Raw genomic sequence first — 25,894 nt, 5'->3', positions numbered from 1 at the left:
ACGTTATCATTCAGATACTACTCAGAATGAAGCATTATTCTGCTCCTTCTTCTGACATTTTGAATTTAAATTTCTTATATACAGATCAGTATATCTTGTATTATTGGCCTACTTACACATATTAGATTATATGGATCTAATATATGTGCTCTGGGGTACCTAAATGGTAATTTCTTTGTAGAAATCTGTGTAAATTGAAAATCCAACATAGGAATGTTAGAAGAGGCCATTTGTTACTATGTTTTCCTTTTTTTAAAAAAATGATGCAGTTCTAAACGATAAAATGAAACATTTTGTAATCTGTGTTTTATTTCTGGAGAAAGTGAGATACAAATATAAATAATTAAAAATGGTAAAGCACTTGCCATTAGGCACCCCAGATACAGTAATGTATCTTCAGTTACGTAGCAGGTTGTGCATTAAATTTCTTTAGCAGCGGTAATGATAGAAGAATGCCAGATTTTGATTTTGTGAATATATTCTAAAAGCAAAATATGTTTGGAACTTTTGAATATTTGAAAAAGTCATGAAGAGGATTGATGAAATGTCTTGAGTCTTAAATCACAATTTCTTATTTAGCATAGTAAGTTGTTTTGAAATTCTTAATTCAATTCAATTCAACTTAAAAAAGTTCTTAATTCAATTTATGACATAAGTGATTTATTTATGTGTCTAACTTTCAGAGGTGTGCAAGGTTTTCTACATATTTCTAAGTAGTTCTTTAGAGTCCAGCCAAGAAACACAGATAATTGACCCTAAAATTTTTATATTGATTTGTCCACCGCCCAGAAAACTATTAAAAGTTGTTTTAGGCTTATTTTTGTAGGCTTATATTCAGTGTATCTTCTTCAGTTTTGTTTAGCAAGACATCCAAATCAATTGAACAGAATTTAAATGCATTAGATATTTAAGTAAATCAAATTACCATTTCAAATCAGATGCTGTGTGCTCAATGGCCATGTTTAATCACAAGTTTCTTTAGGAATCATTTATTTAATTCAAAATATATCTTTACCATGCATGGTTTATTACTTTGATAGAATAATTTTCATTGTACATAATTGTAAAGCGAGGAAATTTAAATAGCAATTTACATTTTCCTCAGGAAAAATAGCATAAAGATCTGGTGTTGGAGCCTGCTTGGGGGTAGGGGGGAGGTCACAGGGTAAGGCTCATAGGTAGTTTTCTATACTGTATATCTGATATTGGTTTATAATGAAAAGTATAGAAGGCAGTAATTTTTCAAATAAGCAGATGACATCTCTATTTTTCCTAGGTTTTCTTCAAAGAGATTTTTCTATATATTTTAGAAACTTCCACTAGCTCCTTTGATCATAAATGGATGGTTATTCAAACATTGACGCGGATATGCGCAGGTATTACTCCATTGGGCGTGTTATAGACTTTAACATAACTGTTGAGATATTTTGCTTGCTTGAAGGTTTTCACTATTATACTTATTTCTGTACTCGATAAAAGCATTTCAATGTCAATTCTATTTTCTTTACAGATGCTCAGAGTGTAGTAGACATTTATGTAAATTATGACTGTGATTTAAATGCTGCAAATATTTTTGAAAGACTAGTTAATGATCTATCTAAGATTGCTCAAGGAAGAGGCAGCCAAGAACTTGGCATGACCAGCATTCAGGTAAGAACCATGCCATATTTTTCAATTCTAAAAATTAATAATGATTACAAATTACCAACAAGCTTAATGTTTTTATACACACAACCTCTTACAGGAATTAAGTTTGAGAAAGAAGGGTCTTGAATGTTTAGTATCAATACTGAAGTGCATGGTGGAATGGAGTAAGGATCAATATGTAAATCCCAACTCCCAAACAACCTTAGGTAAATTATTACTTTATTTATTATAATAATCATAAATAAAACTATTTTCTAGGATTTCCATCATATTTTGCTGAACTAAGTTAATTATTTATTCTGAAGAAGTTTCATAGCCTTTTTTCTATCACTAAAACTTCCCCTCTTAGGGATTCCAGGATTTTTTTTTAATCTAATTTTTTTTGAAAACTCCTGCTTTAAGTGATGCAAATATAGAAGAGCAACACTTTAGAATTTATTTTATGTGCATTCTACAAAACGTTAAATGTAAATGTATGCTATTGGAACTATGTAAAATCTTTTACTTTACATATATTTAACATTACTATTAATAATATTTATTGTGCTGTTAGCCAATAAATATACTTTAAAAACACAATTTTATTTTCTTTCTCTTGCACAGGACAGGAAAAACCCACTGAGCAAGAAAGTACTGAAACCAAACATCCTGAGACAATTAACAGATATGGGAGCTTGAATTCCCTAGATTCCACAGCTTCCTCTGGAATTGGTAGCTATAGCACCCAGATGTCTGGTACAGACAATCCAGAGCAATTTGAGGTTCTAAAGCAACAGAAAGAAATAATAGAACAAGGAATAGATTTGTACGTTTTATTTTTTTCACTGTATGAAAAATTTTAAGAACTTTCTGTTTGTTTTTTGAGCAATCCCCTCTTTGTTTTGCTACTTTGAAATATCTTAGCAGATACCACAACACTCATCTTAAAAATAAACATCATTAACTTTAACACTTCAAGGGCTGTGAAGAAGTGTAACACATACTTCCCATTATTAGAATTTTACTTAAAACAAGGGTCCCCAACCCCAGGCCACGGCCTACTACTGGAGCGTGAGCTGTTCAGAACTGGGCTGCCCGAAGCAGCAACTGAGCATGTGTGCATGCGCACATCCCCACTTGCAAGAGCAGCAGGCAAGTGTTTACGCACACCATTTGCAGTAGAATGTGAGCACTTGCCACCGTTCAGGTGGAACCATCCCCCCTTTCTCCTCCCCGCCCCCAGATCTGCAAAGCTGGAAAGGTTGGGGAACTCTGACTTAGAAGACAGGTCAAAGATCTTAATTCAGTAATATGGTTCCTGCAAGGAGCATTGAAAATATACCATGCAGCCATGCAGTCAAGACTCTCATCCATGTCCCCAAAGGTTACAAAATGGAAGAGAATTGGTTCACTTGTTTGTTATATTTATGCCATTTTAAAATTACTAAAGTTTACTTTTTCAGTTCTAAGACAGCTAATTGGTTCACTTGTTTGTTATATTTAAGAAATAAGTCTAACGCAGCTACAATCTGTAAGTGCATCTCTTGGCTGTATGAAAAAGAAGGTAGACCATTGTCAGTGTCAGCAAATTAGTGAAGGAGACAACACAATTGAGTGTACAGGTTAATAGAAGGAGAAAAAAAGAAGAAAGTAGGAGAACACAGTGCCAGTGAAGAGAAAACACAAAATATTTGTAATTAGCAACAAATGCCAAAGATTTTAAACCATTTTTCTGGGATAAAATTGCAAGCCACAGATCTTGCCTATTATCCCAGTGAAAATTAAAACTGTTCTATTTTTGCTATTTTGCTGTTTACCTCTTTCATTGAGATTGCTGTTTTCTCAGTACAAGACTTCAGAACTGCGCTGCTTTTCTGCCTATTGCATCGGGATCCATTTTAAACAGTGGATGGGTTTATTTGTATGTTTATGTTTGAAGGAGGGTTTGTGCTGTTTTGCATGCCTAGCCTCTTAATGTACCTCTAGACTCGTAGGTTTGCCTTACTTTGTGCTACAATAGTTAAAGTTCATTAATTAAAATTATCCATTGCTGTTTGGATGGTTGAAAGGCCTTCCAGAGTAGATTTTGGGCATATAAGACAACTAAAGGGAAGAAATAGAAAAACGTAAACATGTTTTAATTCCTTTCACTTAGAGAAAAATAATTTTGCTGCACTTTTCTACCCCATATTTTTCCAATATGAGGCTTTATTTGTGAAGATGGAAACTTCGAGCCCTGGAGAAAGTGAGGAAGGCTTTGCTCATCTCAGTTCAATTGTAATAGTCAAATATGGTGCTTGTTTCTTAACTGTGGGTGTTTATTTTTATAATCAATAAAATAAAACAAAGCAATAGAATACAGTAATCAAAATAAGTTAATCAAATGACAGTCTGATTTTAGAGCAGTAGTTACTCTCCTCAAGTGAGACATTTCTTCAATTATTATAAAAATTAGAAAACCTAAAGATTAGTTGTATTTTTGCTGGCAGAGAGTGTCACAATCCCCATCAAGAATATTATACTCCTTACTATCACAAAGACAGATCAAAACAGATAAATTTTGAGAGACTAAGAGCAGTACATCGCCCCCAGCTGATGTAGGCATTTGATATATTAGAGGAAGCAGTTTTCTAAAACTTATGATCTAATTCACTTGGGACTTTATCAGTTAATGTCAGTATTTGAATTGGGCCCTGAACTGTTAGGCTTCTAAATAAAAATTTTAAGGATCAGTATTACATAGTTATAGTTAGTTTTCATACTAACTATATAGACACATCAGGATCATTTTCAGGTATGGCCTCTTGTAGAGCATGCTCAATTGAATTAAATGATGTATAATTACTTGATTTCTGGTAATTATTTTTTGACTATGCTAGAATCCTAAGTGCTGTTGTATTTGATTCTGTGCAGTAGGGAAATAGTTAGATAAATGGCAAAGCATCTTATGATGGGAAAGTTTTAGCTTGGCATTAAATTTTTCTATGAAGGTCTACACATTCCTGATCTTTTATGTCCTTCATGTAAAACATTCATTCCAAATATATTAAAAAAAAATTAAAATAAGAAAAATGGAAACAGCCTCTATCATAAACTTCTACTTTGGGATGCAAGAGAAAGATTAATTTGATATTTATATTATTTTAAAATAATTATGCTATTCTGAATGCTCTTTTGATATGAAAATGTATATTTTCCATCAGCATTTAATTAACATACTTTATGTGCAGATTTAATAAGAAGCCAAAGAGAGGAATTCAGTATCTACAAGAACAAGGAATGCTTGGTATTACTTCTGAAGATATTGCCCAGTTCTTGCATCAAGAAGAAAGATTAGACTCTGTAAGAAAACTAGTCCATTTTCAATAAAATTGCCTTTATAAACCTAATTATCATTATTTGATCTAGACTAATGAGTAATCTTAGATTCCAATTATTGGCTTATTCCTATAATTCAAAGACTTTATGAATGAATGAATGAATGAATGAATGAATGTTTGTTGGCCAAGTGTGATTAGACACACAAAGAATTTGTCTTGTTGCGTATGCTCTCAGTGTACATAAAAAGTAAAGATACATTCGTCAAGAATCATAAGGTACAACACTTAATGATAGTCATAAGGTACAAATAAGCAATCAAATTATACTAGGAAACAGTCAATATAAATCGTAAGGATACAAGCGACAAAGTTACAGTCATAAAGTCACAAGTGGGAGGGAATGGGTAATAGGAATGATGAGAGGATTAATAGTAATAGTAATGCAGACTTAGTAAATAGTTGGACCGTGTTGAGGGAATTATTTGTTTAGGAAAGTGATGGCTTTCGGGGAAAAAACTGTTATTGTGTCTAGTTGTTCTGGTGTGCAGTACTCTATAACGTTTTGAGGGTAGGAGTTGAAACAGTTTATGTCCATGATGTGAGGTGTCTGTAAGTATTTTCACAGCCCTCTTTTTGACTCACAGGTCCTTAATGGAAGGCAGGTTGGTAGTAATTGTTTTTTCTGCAGTCCTAATTATCCTCTGAAGTCTGTGTCTGTCTTGTTGGTTTGCAGAACCAAACCAGACAATTATAGAGGTGCAGATGACAGACTCAATAATTCCTCTGTAGAACTGTATCAGCAGCTCCTTGGGCAGTTTGAGCTTTCTGAGTTAAGAAAGAACATTCTTCGTTGTGCTTTTTTGATGACGTTCTTGATGTTATGTGTCCATTTTAGGTCTTGAGATATGGTAGAACCTAGAAATTTGAAGATCTCTTGCTCCTGTGTTTAGTATTGTAAGAGGTGGTAGTATGGGAGGATTTCGAAAGTCTACCACCATTTCTATGTTTTTGAGTGTGATCAGTTCCAGATTGTTCTGGTCGCACCACGAGGCAAGTTGTACAACCTCTTGTCTGTATGTAGATTCATCATTGCCTCGAATGAGATCAATCACTGTTGTATCATCTGCAAACTTTAGTAGTTTAACAGATGGATCATTTGAGATTCAGTCATTGATATATTGGGAGAAGAGGAGTGGCGAAAGCACTCAGCCTTGGGGGGGTGGGCTATGCTAATTGTACAGGCATTGTACAGGTGATTCTGCCTAGCTTCACCTGCTGCTTCCTGTCTGTTAGGAAGTTTATGTCCACTAAAAAGTGTGTTCAGGTACCACTAGTTAATTTAGTTTAGTTAGAAGAATGTCTGGAATGTTGATATTGAATTCTGAACTGAAGTCTACAAAGAGACCCTTGCGTAGGTCTTTGGAGATTCAAGATGTTGTAGATGTAGTGCAAAGCCATTTAACAGCATCATCTGTCAATCTATTTGCTTGGTATGCAAATTGCAGGGGGTCTAACAGCGGATCCGTGATGGTTTTCTCTGTCCCCTTTCAAGGTACTTGTTCCAGAAAATGCTGAACATTTAAGAAGAAAAGATAGCACCCACTCTTTGAAAGCAGAGAATATAATCAGAATTAGCAACAATGCTCTTTTTGTCAAAAACAAAAACCTACTTTTTGATAGTACTCTGTCTTACAGTACATGTTTCTTAAGTCAGAATTCATGCCTTCTTCTAACAGAAGAAATACAAGTAGTCCTTGACTTACAGCAGTGATTGATCAAAGTTTCTGTTGCTAAACAAGGCAGTTAAGTGAGCTTTGCTCTATTTTATGACCTTTCTTGTCACAGTTGTTAAATGAATCTGGCTTCCCCATTAACTTTGCTTGTCAGAAGGTACCAAAAAGTGATCACACTGCAACCATCCTAAATACGTGCCAATTGCTAAGTGTCTGAACTTTGATCACATGAGCACTGGGATGCTGCAATGGTCCTAGGTATGAAAAGCGGTCATAAGTTAGTTTTTTCACTTCCATTGTAACTTCAAATGGTCAATAACAAATGTTTGTAAGTCAAGTACTGCCTGTAATATAGAACCTGAAAGATCTAAGACTTATACTCTGTCTGTCTGTCTGTCTGTCTGTCTACCACAGTTTTGGAAGCCCTCACAGTAAACCAGTAATATGTTGCTTCTTTTGGCTATATGGAATTCACTGTTTTTCTTTCATTTTAGACTCAAGTTGGAGAGTTTCTAGGAGACAATGATAAATTTAACAAGGAAGTTATGTATGCATATGTGGATCAGCATGACTTTTCTGCGAAGGATTTTGTTTCTGCTCTGCGTATGTTTTTGGAAGGCTTCCGTCTTCCAGGAGAGGCTCAGAAAATAGATAGATTAATGGAGAAATTTGCTGCTAGATACTTGGAATGTAATCAAGGGTAAGCAATTTTCTATTTTTTTTAAACCAGATAATGGGAAAATGTTTCTTAAAACCAGATAATGGGAAAAATATTTTGTTCTCTCTCTTTCTGCATCTATTTTTACAGGCAAACTCTGTTCGCTAGTGCAGACACTGCATATGTCTTGGCGTATTCAATTATTATGTTGACAACAGATCTCCATAGCCCACAGGTATGTTTTATAAATCTCTTAAAATGCCTTTAAATGAAGAATTAAACATATAGACATTTCCATTACTACTCTTTCCTTCTTATTTGGTCATTAATGCTGTCTTTAAACAAGTATTTCTGTTGTGTCTTATCTCATTTTCCCCTCCCTTAATTGGTACACATTTTCAGTAGCAAATAATCTCTGCTTCTGAAGTTTCAGTTCTATTTTCTGTGTGTTCAATTACCTCTGTTTCCATTATTTTTATCTACAAATTGTAAGCAGATTGTCAAAAGCAGGGAATTAGGTACAAAATAGTTGGAAACTCCATTCTAGCTGTTCCTAAAAGAAGGATGAATTAATTTTGTGCATAGACAATCAGATGCTTTCATAGTATTTATGTATTCATTACATTTCCATATTGTTCAGTAGCCTCTTGTGGCAGTTCACAAAGTTCAAGGTTCATATTCCAAAATTCTTAAATAATAAAAAATGTATAAAGAGCAAAGTCCAAGTAACACACCAAAATTGCCAAGATCTAAAAAGCATAAAATGTTTTTAAAATCGAAAGAATAAAAAACATGAAAGAAGAATGAAGTATTCAACGGGTACCAAAAAGATTGCAAAGCAAATCTCTGGGAGCAGGAATTCTTAAACCTGACCATCAGGATTGAAAAAGTTCCTTACTAACAGCTTCACTAATACAATTTTTTTATCCAGATTGAATAAAAATGTCTTTAAATACAAACTAAAAAGTTGTGGGTACTGCCACAAATATACTAACTGTATAGCCACAATGATATAGCACTATCACTGTAATGTCATAAGACTAAAATATGGCATGATGTAGTAAATAAAATGAATACTGAAATGTGTAGATTAGCAACCTCTTTCTTTAGATCAAATTAGTCTCTGATTTATCTTCTACTAGATTCTGATTAGCATTCATAAATTCTAATTTAATAAAACTTCTTTCTTTTATCTATAATACTGGAATGTTACTCCTAACTTTTAGGTAAAGAATAAAATGACCAAAGAACAATACATTAAGATGAACAGAGGTATCAATGATAGTAAGGATCTTCCTGAAGAATATCTGTCAGCTATTTATAATGAAATAGCAGGAAAGAAGATCTCAATGAAGGAAACAAAAGAACTAACAATACCCACAAAAACAAGTAAACAAAGTAAGTATCTACAGAAGACTATTATTCACAGGATAATTGCTGGCTCTTTCTGGTTGGTACTCTGATGATTTTAATTGCATCCAGAAACTAACTAGCAGCCAGTCCAGTAGTAGTAGTCCTACATGGGCAAACCTTGATATACTGATAACTGCCTAGGTCACTGTATGTTGTATCAGCTCTAGCCTTCACATATTCAAGAACAGCTTCTTTGATTATTGATAACATAAATAGCTACCAAAAGAATGTTAAATAAAAAGTCAAATAGCAAAATATTTAATGTAGTTTACGACAAAAGATTATCTTTATTTAAAGTGTTTGGATGTGAATATAGTTAAATGATTTCAATATTCTTTGTGATATGAATGGTAAATAATTTCATTCGAATAATTTGCTTGCAGGTGTAGCTAGTGAAAAGCAGAGAAGACTACTTTATAATTTAGAAATGGAGCAAATGGCTAAAACAGCTAAAGCTTTGATGGAAGCAGTAAGCCACGTTCAAGCTCCTTTTACAAGCGCAACACACTTGGAACATGTAAGACCCATGTTCAAGGTAAATCTTTTCAAGTTTCTCATTGTTGCATATTTCATAGGGGGAAGTTAACATTTTTCAGTTTCAAATCATCTGAAGAATAGATCTTTTTGGTTCTTAATTTTAGGCAGATCAAAGTGTGTTAACAGTATGGTATTATAAATTTGATAATATAAGTTAAATTGTATTTTTAGTATGAGTTAGAGAAGCTTACATTTTTATCAACCTTTCACTCATACACACACAGACAGGTACACACTCACATGCTTATATGAATCTCTGCATGGGGTATATATTTTGTCAAATATTAAAATGTGACATACAATTTTTTAAATTCTGTTTTTTAGTTAGCCTGGACACCATTCCTAGCCGCATTCAGTGTGGGTTTGCAAGATTGTGATGACACAGAAGTTGCCTCTCTTTGCCTGGAAGGAATTCGTTGTGCAATCAGGATAGCATGCATTTTCAGTATCCAGGTAATACTAAATTCTAAAGTTTCATAGAACAAGTTTTGGTTCTAAGAATAGTAAATAGTATTAAAGGTAGTTTTGCAAATTGAAAGCAATCTTTAATTTCTAACTTCAAACCAATTATGTGTACTAACTTCAAAGTAATAAGGTTATTGGTTAAAGACACTGAGGTTGTCAGCTGGAAAGCTGACAGCCTGGGCTTGAGACCTGAGCGCCACGAGACAAGGTGAGCTCCCATTACTTGCTCCAGCCCCTGCCAACCTAGCAGTTAAAAAAACATGCAAATTCATGGGAAGGGGACAGTGTTCTCTGTACTTCAGCATATAATCATGCCAGCCACATGACCACGAAAGCATCTTTGGATAATGCTAGCTCCTTCAGCTAAGAAATGGAAATGAGCATGGCCCCATAAAGTTAGACACAATTAGATAGGGGAAACCTTTACCTTCTAAGTGAAATCATACCAGTATTATGTGGATGCACAGAATTTGTTAATGCAAGACCAGACACTAACATCTCAATAATGCTTCATTTATTTTGGACCATACTAATCTCTTTTGGCTAATGCCATTCCAAACAGTATTTGATGGTTTCCAGAAATAATTTTTCAAAACTGAAAGTGGTATGAGATAGACTGGAATGATCTGACTCCCAGTCAGGCCTCTTTGTTTTGCACACAATAGCTGGAACACCTCAGACTTTCCAGTTCAGAGAATTTACTTTTGGAAACTATCCATTTGCTGCTGGGCTACAAATATAGGAAGTTTGACCTAGATCAGAGAGAACATTCATGAGGTCTCCATTCATTCTGTTCCTGAATCATCAGATTTTGCATGTCCCATCAGATTTTGCATATTATAACATGTATTTAAGTTTATAAACTTGCACCTTAATTTTATTCATAAATGAAATTGACACACAACAGTTATATTACAATGTATCCCAACACAGGTAGGTAGGTTTTGTTTTAACAAGCAAAGCACCAACAAACGTTCAAAAATATTTTCAGTTAGAGAAAAATCATACTTTTGACTACCTTTCCAGGTTCTGTGCTTTTCATTAGGGAAAGTAGACAGTAACTCAGGAAAGTAAGTTGAACGGGTTTTTTTGAGAAAAACATTTAATTTTGGTAGTGAGGTGACTTGTGAATTATATGAGATTAATTCAGTGAATTGCAGAAAATAATAAAGAGGTTGGGAGAGAACTGAAAGAGAAAAAACTGAAATAAAGAGATAAGATCTAAGATTTGAGAAGATGTTTTTTTAAACAAATAGATAAAATATACACATGTAGTCCTTGACTTACAACTATTTGTTTAGTGACTGTTCGAAGATACAGTAGTATCTTGAAAAAAGTGACGACCATTTTTGAAACTTAGAACTGTTGCCGCATTCACATGGTCATGTGATCAAAATTTGGATGCTTGGCCACTGGCATGTATTAATACTACATGCTACACTTGATTTATGACGGTTGCAGAGTCCTGGGGTCATATGATTGCCTTTGCTACAAGCAAAGTCAGTGGGGAAATCAGATTCACTTAACAACCATGGTTCTAATTTAGCAACGTCAGTGATTCACTTAACAGCTGGGACAAGAAGTGATTAAAATGGGGCAAAACTCACTTAACAACTGTCTTACTTAGCAACAGAAATTTGGGGTTCAGTTGTGGTCGTGACACAAGTACTATCTATATAATGCATTTTTGAGTATAAAATGTGAGCAGCCAATTTTAGTTCATCCACTTTCCTTAATTTGCTTGCTTTAGTTTTCACTTTGATTTCTATGTACGCAGAACTATTATATTTAAAAATTATAAGATGGAATAAATATTAAGAAACTGAAACAGATTATTTCTTTCTCTCTATAGCTTGAGATGGATGCTTATGTCCAAGCACTAGCAAGATTTACTTTACTTACTGTGAGTTCTGGTATAACTGAAATGAAGCAGAAGAATATTGACACAATAAAAACACTAATTACTGTGGCTCACACCGATGGAAATTATTTGGGAAATTCTTGGCATGAGGTAGATTATCTTTTCAAATATATATAATAACTGACATTATGTAATATTAAATGCAACATTATTATAAATTTAAATTACATAAAATTAATTAAATTACATAAGATTACACTACTGTCATATGTTTGCTTAATATTGCCTATTGGAAAGCAAACTCCAAAAGGAAACTGGATGGTTAACTACTTGCTTATTGACTATTTGTTTAGCAATTGTTCAAAGTTGTGACAATGCTGAAAAAAGAGACCTTGAAATTCCAGACAAAACAGCACCCCCTCAGTCACATGATTGCAATCTGGACACTTGGCAACTGGCTCACACGTATAATATTTCCAGCATCCCACAGTCACATAATTGCCATTTGCAACCTTCTTTGCTAGCTTCTTATGAATTTCATTGTATGTATACTGTGTATATACGTACAATGACAATAAGGAATTCAATTCTTACAAGCAAAGTCAATGGAGAAGCTGGCTGGGAAGATCACAGGTGGCTCCAGTAAGTTCTTCACACTCCTTTGGCCTGGCAACAGCCACCCCAACCCTGCTGCTCTTGCATTGCATCTCACAGGCCGTTCAACCATTTCCTGGGGGTGGGGCTCAGCAGCCCCACCACACTCATGGGCTACTCTCATGTGCCCACCTGGCAACAGCCACTCCAGGCTCCAACATGCTTTTATCGAGCCTTGCAAGCCATTCACATAGCCTCCCCTGCCTAGCAACAGCTAAACTTGGCTCTGCCATTTTGTATCATGTTTTACCTACCTGCCAGCCTGCTTGAAAGCCACCTGGGACTCAGTTAATGACTTGCGAGCCTCATTTAATGATGGCAGTAGGGGTTGCCTGGATTGCTATCACTAAACAATAAAGTCATGTGACATTACTCTTTATGACCAAATAGCTCAGCAACAGAAAGTTTTGTTCCAATTACTGTTGTTAACTGAGGGCTACCTATAGTGCTTTTAAGCTGTAGTGAAATTATTTCTAAAACATGAGCCTTTGTGGATTGTTTAGTTAATTTGTAGCATTATTTTCTTAATTCAAGATTTTGAAATGCATCAGTCAGCTTGAATTAGCACAATTAATAGGTACTGGAGTAAAACCACGTTACATATCTGGGACTGTGAGAGGCCGAGAAGGTTCATTTACAGGAACAAAGGATCAGGCTCCTGATGAATTTGCAAGCCTAGGACTTGGTATGTATTGTAACTCCTAATTGAGTGGAACAATTTCTTTAACAACATAATACCTATTTTTGACATAAATACGTCAGTGTATTTTCTCTGAAAGAATAAAATGTGGAAGAATTGTGATACTTACAAATGTATCTTTTTAGTCTCTAAATAGCTTTATTATTGGCATCTCATTTTAGTACTATACCTAGAGGGAAATATTGCTAGAATCTCCACGTCTATGTCTTATTTAGAAAAGGGTGAATAGGAACCAGTTCATATTTACTGTTTCAAAAATGACACGCCCTTTGCATGTACAGTTTAGCTTTAATCCACTAAGGTAATTCAACAGCTGATACTATTAGGAAATACTGAGGAATGGTTGTACAAACAAAATGTTCAGGGGAAAATGATTTGGGATTATGTAGGAACATCTCCATAATATGAAAAGTGTTTGGTAAAAAGTAATGTTCATAAAGAAATCATTTTTAGACATAGATGGAATAATTACATATGTTTATTCTCCTCTGCTATTAAATTACATTATGTAATCCCAAGCACCAAGCACATTATCAGCTTCTAACAAACTGTCCTAAGGTCATGTTTTAGATCCTTATTCATCAGCCTTGGATGAAGTGCTCAATTATCCTTCCATTTTTGCAAACTGAAAATTTCCTCAACCCCAAGCAATGCACTTCACAGAAAACTTTTAATATATTGCTGGGGTTTTTGGTGCTGATTAGAATTGTTAATCCTGTAAACCTTCATAGCATAACTGATCCTTGTATTACTTCAAGGGACAGAAGATCTTTAATTAGTGTGACTGGTGGCTGGCATAATTTCCCTTACTTATGACAGCTAGCTGCATTGGTGTAAAGCACAGTTCTGATATTCTGATTCTGTTATTGCGTGCTCTTGTGAATAAGGGCATTCTTCAATTAGACTAGCAATAGAAATAGCCTTTATTTGTTAGAGTTCAAAAAGCTGTAACATTGATCAGCCTACTTATTTCCATCAGTGACTCATTTCTTCTGCTCTGCTACTGTTTAATTTTTAAATAATGATAAATTAGATGGAAATAAGTTCAATATATCCTTTTAGTCTTTATTCATAGTATTGCGAGGTAGCTGCATCTAGCAATAAATAGACAATATGGGGTTAATATGCAACTTCAAATATATCATTTCTTTTGTAAAAAAAATTTGGGTAGCAGTCATTTTGTCAATGCTATTTTAGTAATGTAGTAAACATACCTTTAATTATTTACAGAGTAAATTTTCTCTCTTACAATCCATATTCTTTTTTAATGATGTGTTTTACAGTTGGAGGAAATATGGACTGGAAGCAGATTGCAAGTATTCAAGAATCTATTGGAGAAACTAGTTCACAAAGTGTTGTTGTTGCTGTAGACAGGTAATTTATCTAGCATCAGAATTTGCTCTCTAGAAAATAGTATTCTTTGTTCAAGTGTACAAGTGGTAGCATAGTCATATTTATAAAGCATTGTAAAAAAAATTAAAATGAAAGGAAAACTAAACCATTTGGGTGGTTTACCTATATGTTTGCATACTTATGAGAGTGGTGAAATGAAAATATTCTTTTCTTTTCATGTTTCTTTTAACTTCATACCTATTTTCAGAGGTAGAAATTGTAATATTCCCTTCATATTTACTGGTATAATTCTTTTGTAACCTAATTTGTACTGAAGAAAACATGTCACAAAAATTATTGCACAATTTTATTCTATTTGCAGAATATTTACAGGATCTACTAGACTAGATGGAAATGCTATTGGTAAGCATTAGTTTAGATATGGTTGAACATAAATTCTGTAATAAAGAATGAATTAATTGGCATTTTAGAAATAATAAGTAGATTGTGTTTGGATTTAACAGTGGATTTCGTCAGATGGCTTTGTGCTGTTTCTATGGATGAATTATTGTCTGCAACTCATCCCCGGATGTTCAGCCTACAAAAAATAGTAGAGATTTCTTACTATAACATGGGGCGAATAAGGCTACAGTGGTCTAGAATATGGGAAGTTATTGGAGATCATTTCAATAAGGTATGTCAGAGTATATTATATATTCTTTTTTAACAAGTTTTATTCAGTTTTCCATATTTTAAACTCTTTTTAGTGAACAGCATGATTACAGGTTTCACATATACATACAAATATGAGCATAATTACATATTCAATTTTTATATCCAATTCCTTATCTTAACAGCGCTCTTATACATTTTCTATTTTATTGTATTATTACAAATATTTATCTCATTATTTAATTCACTTATGATAACTTCATAATCATACTTTAGTACTTTTAACTGTCACATTTGTATATTTCATCTTAAATTCTAATTTTAAAAAAAGACACTTCTTCTATAAATTGGTTTCCCCCCTGAAATCTCAATATAAGTGCGCCACCTCTAAGTTATAAATTTATTTATTTTCACCCCTTTTAAATCTCGTTAAAACATTTTACATTATTACCTAAAACATTAAACTTAATAATCCCTTTAAAACTATATAGCATATATAAATCAGATTCTGCATGATTTTTCTCCTTTTAAGTTTCATTAAATTTCCCGTCTCCAAAAAGGGCATATTAATCTACTCATTCAAACAGTAAAACAATCCTAGGCCCTAAAGTTAATTCCATTTCAGCTCTCTTCCTATATCATTTCATTTATTTCCATATATTTAATACACACATTCCATTAATTATTCAATTCATATTTAAACCAAAAAAGCCAACATTCCAATCTTAAAAATATTTCAATATATCTAATATACTTATTCCATTATTTGTTACAATTATCTCTCTACATAAAGAAGAAGAGCATTAGATTCCATTATCCAAAAAATAACAATTCTGTTTTTCCATCTTGTCAGTCTATATGTCCCTATTTTGTAACTATAAATTTATTTATATTACCCCTCAATACCTTGCAGAATCCCCTTTCTATATAATAATCACCCATTATCTCTGTGTCCAATTAAGCATTTCCCCATTTTTTTTACAATTCCCATATTTCTTTGTTTCCAAATCCTGTTTCTTGTCCCTTCTTCCCCCCTGTCTTTTTTCATTTGTTCTTTCACTCCAGTTTTTATCCCTCTCTCTATTTATAGCTTCCTTTCGCCCTTTGAATTTCTGCTGACTCTTTTTCCCTTTTTTAATTTTTTGGATATTCCCCTTTTTATTTAATTTCTTAAATCTCCTGTATTTATTTCCAACTCTTTTCTTCTTTCTTTCAAGAGTTCTTGGTTCTTGATGATCACTAAAGATGGTCTCTTCTATGATTTGCTCCACCTCCTCTTCTGCCTTTTGTCTTTGTTGTTCATATTCTGCTGTCACATTTTCAATAAATTTTAAAGCAAAACCCAGCGATTCACCTCGTTATTGTAGTGTTTATTTCATTTTTCTGAGTTCCATTTTTAATGCCAGAAGAGAAATCGCCATTTTACAACTTTCTAATTCGCAATTTAATCCAAATAGTATCTTTAAAGTTTATTTCCAACAGTCAACTTTTCTTCCTCTCAAGTTTTTAAGTCTCCGCTAATCCAGTGCCAAATTCATGTCAGAATCAGCAACTAATCCAAAGGCAGAATCTTTCTAATTCTTTCTTTGTTACAGTGTTTCAATTTTTCAAAGTTCTTGCTTTATTGTATCAATTTCCATGCAATTTCAAGAAATGAGTTTTTTAAAAGAAAAACAAGTTTAGTTTAATTGAGATGGCACTCCTTATTAAGCTAAGTCTTCACCCCCTCTTTTCTTTTTTCTTCTCTATTATTCAGAGCTTTTTAAACCACAATTTTCCAACAAGAAAAAGATCAAATCCAGTTGATATTAAATTTCCTCTTTAACAGTCTATAGTTCAGCTTTATTAGTGCCAATATAAAATCAAAGTATACTTATCCAAGTTGATTATATAGTTCCTTCTCCAGCTTCTACCTTTTGCGGTTTCGAAGCCCCGAAGCTATCAAAAGCAATTCACATCTTTTTTTGTTCTCTTTCTCTTCGCCGCTTAGATCATCTCTTAAAGATTCTTTGAAATGTTAATCCTGGGGGTATCTTCCATTTGTTTATATCGTCCCGTACCTCCTGCTGCTTTGCTTCTTTCTCTCTCTCCTGCACAATCTTATTCCAGTCTAATCTTCCCCTTCAGGGTGGCCATTTTAGACCATCTTCGGGAGGGAGCAATTGCCAAGCTGGGGAGGGGATTTGCGACTCCCCTCTACCCAGCTGACGGTCTCCCCTTCCTCCGCCACCCCTACGAGGTAGCTTCTGCCCCGAATCCAAAGGATTGGGGCTCTCCGACGCCAAAGTACGAACCATAGCTGTGCATGATCGCGGTCAGCGGTCCATCTTTGGGGAAGCTCAAAGCAGGACTTATTTTTGTTACCTTTTCATTAACTCTCACATCCAACAAATATAACCAAAAAAGAAGATAACCAGGAAATATAAATAATCAAAACATACTATTTTCATAGGAGTCCATCCGCACTAGTAGTCCCCAGAGCCCACGGGAACAGAAAGATGTTTAGTGTCCCACAAGAGCTAAGCAGAGTTGAAGACTCCACACCTCAGGAAAATTGCTCTATGACGTAGGCCTGCCATCAAAAAAGAGCACCCACCCTCCTCAGTTCATATAGGATAGAGACCTTCAGTATCAGGCTATACCTGTGTCTCTCAAATTGGGAGAGACAACTTTATATATAAGAAAACAATCACAGTTGGGCCTAGAATTGTATTGGCAATCAGTGTGCCAAAGGTTGCATCCATATTACACTAACCCTTTTAGGATGTGCGTTGCTGCATTATGAACTGCAATTATATACTGAAGTTTTAGACAGCAATAAAATTATTCTACTAAACATTGTTGCTGGAAAGAAATACTAAGCATTGTGATATTTTACATAATTTTGTAATGTTTTTGTCAAATGTAGATTTAACATGTAGGTTATATTCGTTATAGAAGGCTGTTTTCATTTTTTTTATAGCTAACATTGTATTTCATTGTGCTTTCTAATGTGGCTTTGCTAGGTTGGCTGTAATCCCAATGAAGATGTAGCTATTTTTGCCGTAGATTCCTTAAGGCAATTATCAATGAAGTTCTTAGAAAAAGGGGAACTTGCTAATTTCCGTTTCCAAAAGGATTTCTTAAGACCATTTGAACACATCATGAAGAGAAATAGGTATTGACAATCATTCTGAAATCTAAACACAAGGAATGAATCAATTTCTTGGTTTTTCTTTCCTTTTTTGTTATATTGTTATAATTCTTGATGTATTTGATTCAATACATTGTACAGTATTAATTAAAATAGTTTATTGTTTAGATTACTTGGAATACTGAGAATAAAAGAAAGAAATAAGTCTATCAATACTAATTAAATTTAATATATTTATATTAAAGGTATATTTGACTTTTTCATAGAAAAGTAGAAAAAACAAGTTGCTGCAGATTACATCAAAGTACTAGAATTAAGTCAATTTTAATCAGTATATGTATTTATTTGTGAAATTCATTTTAGATCACCAACCATTCGTGACATGGTTGTCCGTTGCATAGCCCAGATGGTAAATTCCCAAGCAGCAAATATACGATCAGGTTGGAAGAACATTTTCTCCGTTTTTCATTTGGCTGCATCTGATCAGGATGAAAGTATAGTGGAACTGGCATTTCAGACTACCGGCCACATTGTCAGTGAGTACTAATAATATTTATAGAATAGTTCCTAGAGATATAATATTTTGTCCCTAGAAACTGGGACACCATAGCTTCTTCCATTGCCTTAGGCACAAAGCTCCTTGGAACCATCATTCTCTCTCTCTAGGAAGGAGGCAGTGGCAAACTATTTCCAAAATTTATTTAATTATTAGATTTTTATCCTGTCTTGATTACTTTATAAGTAACTCAAGACAAGGAATATATATAATACTCCTTTCTGCTCCTCTTTTTCCCCACAACAACAGTCCTGTGAGGTGGGATGGACTGAGGTCTTGCTAAGAATACTGCGGAGACTTGTCCAGACAGTAGCTAAGAGTCAATGCTGAATCAAAGGCACAATAATAATTTTCAGTTTTAGGGAATCTTAAAAAGTAATAGTTATGTTTATTGATATTTGATGTCTTATGTTTATCTTAAATGCTATCAATATTTCATTATTTTGCTGTAGTAATGATTATATCTTGTTTTAAAAATGAACTTTTTGGAACATTACACATATTCTTTCTTTTAGCAATTGTGTTTGAAAAACATTTCCCAGCAACCATAGATTCCTTCCAGGATGCAGTAAAATGCTTGTCTGAATTTGCATGTAATGCAGCTTTTCCTGACACAAGTATGGAAGCTATTCGCCTTATTCGTCATTGTGCAAAATATGTATCGGAAAGACCTCAGGTACAGTTTATTCTGTGTCAGAATATTATTACTTGTGTCAGGTGTTGATTATATTCTATATTGAAAACTACATTTCAGCAGTTATAAAATGACGTATATGTTTGAAACCTTTTTTTTATTTATCCTGAAATAATAAAATCTGTTTTGAAAACTTCTATTGTGTAAACTTCTATTTTTTTCTTAATTTTTTAATTTGGTCCATCATACTTCTATGTTTAGAAATAGACTTTTTGTGTGTAAAGTTTGGACCATTTTGTCTATCCACATAGAAATGCTACAACTAAAGAGAACTAACATTATACACCTATCTTTACTTTTAAAGGCTTTCAGAGAATATACTAGTGATGACATGAATGTTGCTCCAGAAGACAGGGTGTGGGTGAGAGGCTGGTTTCCAATTCTCTTTGAGCTGTCCTGTATTATCAATAGATGCAAATTAGATGTAAGAACCAGGTAACAATCCATATTTGTCATTCAACATTATAATGTATATATTTTAGTTGTAAGCTCCTGGAAAGTACTAGATGAGATATATTATTATTGCCACATTATTTATAACTAATCTAACTGTCAGCAAGATACTGCATCGTGCAAAGAAACAAAGTAATGGGGATACATGCCAAATTTATTATATTTTTATTCCACCTTTATAGTTCATGTATGTTCATGTATTTGCTTTAAAGACATTTTTACTCTAGTAAATTGTTGGAACTCTATTGAATATTGGTCTGGGGGAGAAAGAGAGATGGAGGGAGGAGGAGGGAGGAGAGAAAGAAAGAGAGAGATATGAAATGTGTGGGTGAGAATGTAGTATTTAATATTGTATATGATATGTGAGTGTGACTGTCTAGTCGTTTATATAAAAAAAAGTCAGCCTAATCTTTAAATTGAAATCTAAACCTAAATCATGCAGTAGTACTTTAAAACTAGGGTTATTCTCATGCATGTGGCATTTAAGCAGCAGTGTAAGCAAGTCAAACCAAAATATAAATAGCACATTATGAAGTGGACAGTAATTGGGATTTGAAAATTCCACTACTAAAACGTAATCAATCCATGATTATAAACTTCCATTTTCTTTCCAAGTCCCTTTGCAACTTAATATTTTGGAATAGAAATGTTGCCAACTTAGCAATAACCTATGTGAGGTGAGAGAATAGGTCAAATTCTCAAAATTGTATGTCAGCACAGAAAATTACAGGTGACTTAAACAAAGATATATGCATCCAAATTCATAAGCCCAATATATAATAATCACTTGACTAGAAGTCTGGTAATTATGACAAAATGTCTGAATCAGTGCGTAGTTTCTATGAATATATTGACCAATAATACTTTTATGGATTGCATACAAGAATCCAATATATTAGGGACTGTTCTACTAACTTTAATTAGAGCAAGTTTCATATATCACCCGAATTTTGTATTGAATGAAGCAACCTTGCCTACATAAAATGCTTCTATCAGACTTTTAAGCTTTTCAGCTTCTTTTTTGTAATTGTTGTTTCTAGAAGGTTACATAGAGTTGTTTACAGGTAGTCCTTGACTTATTACTGTAAAATATTACCTGTAAGATATTTGCCTACATTTTCTGACTGTATCAATTTATGTTTAGCGATAGTTTAAAAGTAAGAGCTGAAAGATCTAATTGGTAATTGTTTCTTATACTCTTTTTTATTTTAGAGGTTTAACGGTTATGTTTGAAATAATGAAAACATATGGTCATACATATGAAAAGCATTGGTGGCAGGATTTGTTTCGAATAGTCTTCCGAATATTTGACAATATGAAGTTACCAGAACAGCAAACAGAGGTAAAAATAACATAAGAGCAGTTCATTTTTTATTACTATTAACCTTTATGTTCATGTTGCATTTTATACCCATAAGCTGAGCAGGGAGCTGTCTGTATGATATCCATTTTTAAATTCTACTTCATGCTATCTTTATTGGCATGCTTTATATAAAGCTCTTTTCTGCATAATGGATGATTTTGAGTACATAGTCATGTACTAAAGCTTTTTGTAGATTGAATTGTTATAGGAATGATCATTTTCTTTCTACATTGTTTTGATCCTTGTTCAATTCCTGTTTCTTCTGTTATGATTAGTTACTCATGCAACCAACTTAGATATTTTTAAGAATATCATGCAAAAGGAATCATCAGGATGTTTTAGCTTCAGGCAAAAGGAATCATTTGGATATTTTAGCATTAAAAGGAAGAGAAAATGAAGACAGACGGTTAACAAGGGCCAGTAGTGAAGATGCATTGATTTTTATTGTTAGGCCATGTCAGTTAAAAGTGAACTAAAGTGTTGAGTTGGAATTTGACAAAAATGATATTTTGAAGAGATACTTAATTGTGCTATTTTACAACTGGATGCTTATTATTTGGCAAAACTTCCATATGTAACTCCTTTTGTGATAGCTGTTCATTTCATAGAAATTATAATTTACATTAAGTTAAAATTAAGAAGTTATCTCTGTGTGAGGTTGATTGTTCAAATGAAGTCTGAAGCTTCATAACTGTTTGTTAGGGATTTGGGAATTAACCCCTAGAAGAGTATTGCAGCAGTAGTCAAGCCAGGCAAGGGAAGGAGAGCGGAAGGGCCCCAGAGTATACACACACTGAACACAAACACTGTTTGTAGTTTAAATAGTTTTTAATCCAGTTAGAGTTTAAGCATTGTCATTCAGTCCATTAAGTCATTCACAGTATTTCCATCCAGTAAGACTCACTAGTATAGTCCAAGTTAAGAGTCCTTGCAATATCTTTATCAGCCGATAAAGATATCTTATCCTCCTCCGGTTTCACTCTCCAGAGAAACAAACGCTGGATATTCAGCAAACAGTAGCAAACAAAAACAGTTCAGTCACAGGCACTCACAGTCAGTAATCTCAGTTAGTCGCAGCAGCACACAGTTAGTCGCAGCAACACACAGTTACAGTCAGACACAGTTACAGTAAACTCACAGTAAGCTTTCCAGCTTCTAATGCTTCCTTATATTGTAACTTCTAACCGCACCCTTAATCGGCTAATTGCCTGCTGCATTGTGCTTAAAGTGATAAGCACTTAAACCATGATATCTAAGTTTTATATATTTATTCACCCAAACCATATTTGGTATCAATGTTATACCTAACATACTCCCCTTTTGGGTGAAATAAATATATAATACCTTTACAATCTTATCCCATATTTTTCACAACTCTCCTGGTGCTTACTGGCACCTTGGGCTTTAGTAAAATTATCAGCTAAATTGTCCTCCGACATACAGTACTCTAGCTGAATCATCTTACTTCTTACAGATTGTCTCACGTTTAGGTATCTTAGATCTGTATGCTTGCTCCTTGTTTTTACTCCAATATTTGTGGCCATTTGAATTGCTGCCTGATTATCTTCATGTATAATTATAGGATAATCTACTGTTATACCTATATCAATTAACATTTGTTTATACATTATTAACTCTGTACATAACAATGATAAACAGGAGAATTCTGCCTCCATAGTAGACAAACTTATATGCTGTTGTCTTATTGACTTCCAGCCTATTAATGTATTACCCAGCATTATGGCTGTTCCTGAAGTCGACTTTCTAGTGTCTCTTTCTGATGCAAAGCTAGCATCTGCATAAGCACTTAGAATTAAATCACCCTTTGGTTCTAAATACAATGAATAATTCATTGTCTTTTTAAGATATCTTAATATCCTCTTAGCTGCATTCCAGTGTCTTTCACATGGTGCAGAATTGAATCTAGCCAACTGATTCACGCAGTACGATATATCTGGTCTAGACCAATTACTAATATAACTCAAACTACCAATTAAAGATTGATAAATCACCTTATCAAACTCAGGGCTTTGTACATCAGTGTTGCTAAACTCCTGACTCATTGGAGTCTTAGCCGGCTTACAAAGCTCCATCTTGTAATCTTTTAGCAATTTGCTTATCTTATCTTCCTGAGATATCTTAAAACCTTTCCGTGTTTTCTTTATATTCAAACCGAGATACTTCTTTATCTCCCCTAATTGCTTGATCTTTATTCTCTTTCCTAATGATGTTATTATTTTATTTGCTTCATCATTAGTTTCAGTTATCAATGCAATGTCATCTGTGAATAGTAATAATAATGATACTTTCCCATTTGTCTCCTTCTTAAACAGACATGGATCGGCTAAACCAGCTTTAAATCCTATATTGTCTAGTTCCTTTACAATATACTGGTTCCATTCATAGCCTGATTGTTTAAGACCATAGAGACTTTTCTTTAACAACCAACAATCATTATTATCCTTATTTTCACTTTTAATACCAACAGGTTTTTTCATATAAATAATATGTTTTAATGGGGCGTGCAAGTAAGCAGTTTCCACATCTAAATGGTTAACTATATAGTTTTTACTAGCTGCCCACACTAAAGCTGCTCTCAAGGTTGCTGCCTTAAGACTAGGTGCAAACACCTCATCATAGTCATTAGCATTCTGCCTAAAACCTTGGGCTACTAACCTTGCCTTATGGATTAAATTACCATCTTTATCTGTTTTTACCTTAAATATCCATTTGCAGCCAATGGATTTCTTTCCTACAGGTAATTTGGCATTTTCATACACTTTCATATCTCTTAATGAATTCATTTCCTTATTCATTGCTGCATACCAACTTTCTTTTTCCTTATTAGGATACTTTTTAATTTCTTCAACAGAATTAGGAACTTGATTAATCTGGCACACTGTGTTAGCCTGGTACCTATCAGGCGGTCTAGATACACGTGTAGTTCTTCTGGGAATTACAGGGCTTACAGGAGGACTTTGTTGAACTACTACCTGTTCATCTTCCTCATCCTGTTCAGCTATTGAATCTGTTTCTTCCTTTATGGGCACTATTTCATCCTGTATTTGTCTCTTTACTTTATTTTTAAAGTTACAGGGATAACTAATGGGATTTCTATAGGATTCAATAATTACATCTTTATTGACATCCTGTTCTAATTTCTCCCATCCTTCATGTTCTAGAAATTGGGCACTAGCACTACATAACACTTTAGATGTGCCTTTCTCCCAAAATCTATATGCCCTATGGTTTGCCTGATAACCAATGAAGAAAAATCTTTTAGCTCTATGTTGCCCTTTTTTTCTGAGTTGTGCAGGAATATGCACCCATGCTGGTGCACCAAATGTGTTCAGGTAACTTAGATCAGGTTTCCTGCCATGCCATCTGGTAAATGGTATTTCACCTGTTGTTGTATTAACAACGTTGTTCAATATGTTATTAGCACACATTGTAGCCTCCCCCCACAAAGAATCAGGTAACCCAGAATCATTTAACATTGTTCTAACCATTGCCTGTAGTGTTTGGCCTCTTCTTTCAATAAAAGCGTTATGTTCTGGCCTGTATGGAGCAGACTTCTTATGCTCTATTCCAGCTATCTTAAGTCTGTTCTGGAATTTGTTATTAATAAATTCCGTACCATTATCTGTTACCAGGGTTATCAGTTGACGTTTAGACTTTCTTTCAGCAAACCTAAGCCAATTGAAAAAATGTTGATATGTTTCAGTTTTGCTTTTCATTAAATAGCAAAACCCATATCTAGAATAATGGTCCATAATGCTCAGTATATATCTAGCACCCCCCATACTGGGTTTCTTTGGACCTATTATGTCTGCAAATACTACTTCTAAAGGTTCTTTTGTTTTGAAACCATTTAGCCTATTTGCAGGCAATACCTTGCTCTTATCTTCACAGCAAACATTACAACGCAAATATTTATCACAAGATTTTAACCTTATTCCTTCAGATAACTCAACTGTACGTTTTAGCATTTTAAAATTTACATGCCCCAAACGCCTATGCAATAAATGGATACATTCTTCATGAGGCTTTATATTATTAAATACAGTTTGAGCCTCCCCTTTCTTACTATTATCTAATACATATAATGTTCCATTTAAAGCTGCAGTTACCCTTTTGTTATCTTTTTCAATTATGCAATTATTATCCTTAAAAGTAATTACATAACCTAATTTATCTAATACCCTTACTGAAAGCAAATTAAATTTTAGTTGCGGTACATACAACATTTTTATATCCTGGTTTATGTACGGACAACGTGCAAAACCTTGACCTTTCGCTTTCAGGTTCCAGCCATTGGCAAGAGATATATGTTGAGAGCTTGTAGACATTTTTATAAATTTTGTCTTATCTCTTGTGATGCAGTGGGATGCGCCACTGTCAACCACCCATAGATTGTTCTTCACATCAGAGTTGCCAAACGTGGCTAGTTCAAATGCTTTCTTTGGCTCTTTTATATTCTGGCTTTTTCTCTTTTTGCAGAATCTTGCCAAATGTCCTCTGCCTCCACAATTAAAACACTTTTTAATTGTGTATGCCGTTGAAGATAAATTCTCTTCTTCCAGGTGCTTTACTTTGCTTTGCTGGTTTCTTTCAAGCTTTGAAGATAATTTCTCTTCTTTCTTATCTTCTCTCAGCTCGTCACGCTCACGCCTTCTTCTGGCTTCTTCTAGTAGCCTGCCTGTAATCTCGGTTAATGAGAGGCT

At 33.9% G+C, this 25,894-nt stretch overlaps 1 protein-coding gene across 2 annotated transcripts in view; it reads left to right on the top strand.

Moving 5' to 3' along the window:
• The window catches only part of ARFGEF1 (ARF guanine nucleotide exchange factor 1), a 76,937-nt gene that overhangs the window by 33,523 nt on the left and 17,520 nt on the right, over window positions 1–25,894 (top strand). The window contains exons 11-30 of one of the 2 annotated variants that reach the window (XM_026691866.2): window positions 1,277–1,376; window positions 1,511–1,650; window positions 1,745–1,853; window positions 2,251–2,452; window positions 4,857–4,968; window positions 7,174–7,379; window positions 7,488–7,572; window positions 8,564–8,735; window positions 9,134–9,285; window positions 9,612–9,740; window positions 11,605–11,763; window positions 12,802–12,952; window positions 14,251–14,341; window positions 14,682–14,722; window positions 14,824–14,993; window positions 17,977–18,128; window positions 18,468–18,640; window positions 19,176–19,336; window positions 19,659–19,789; window positions 21,020–21,149. In XM_026691866.2, the coding sequence (XP_026547651.1) occupies window positions 1,277–1,376; window positions 1,511–1,650; window positions 1,745–1,853; window positions 2,251–2,452; window positions 4,857–4,968; window positions 7,174–7,379; window positions 7,488–7,572; window positions 8,564–8,735; window positions 9,134–9,285; window positions 9,612–9,740; window positions 11,605–11,763; window positions 12,802–12,952; window positions 14,251–14,341; window positions 14,682–14,722; window positions 14,824–14,993; window positions 17,977–18,128; window positions 18,468–18,640; window positions 19,176–19,336; window positions 19,659–19,789; window positions 21,020–21,149 (2,766 nt within the window). Of the gene's footprint in view, window positions 1–1,276; window positions 1,380–1,510; window positions 1,651–1,744; window positions 1,854–2,250; window positions 2,453–4,856; window positions 4,969–7,173; window positions 7,380–7,487; window positions 7,573–8,563; window positions 8,736–9,133; window positions 9,286–9,611; window positions 9,741–11,604; window positions 11,764–12,801; window positions 12,953–14,250; window positions 14,342–14,681; window positions 14,723–14,823; window positions 14,994–17,976; window positions 18,129–18,467; window positions 18,641–19,175; window positions 19,337–19,658; window positions 19,790–21,019; window positions 21,150–25,894 lie in introns of both variants that reach the window. The other variant, XM_026691858.2, reaches the window with a different exon arrangement.

Source organism: Notechis scutatus, chromosome 3, assembly GCF_049901735.1.
Source record: "Notechis scutatus isolate UNSWTSFEM ecotype Mainland chromosome 3, rNotScu1.2, whole genome shotgun sequence".
Lineage (NCBI taxonomy): Eukaryota > Metazoa > Chordata > Lepidosauria > Squamata > Elapidae > Notechis > Notechis scutatus.
The sequence above is the reverse complement of the archived record's forward strand: the minus strand, read 5'-3'. Positions and strand labels throughout refer to the sequence as shown.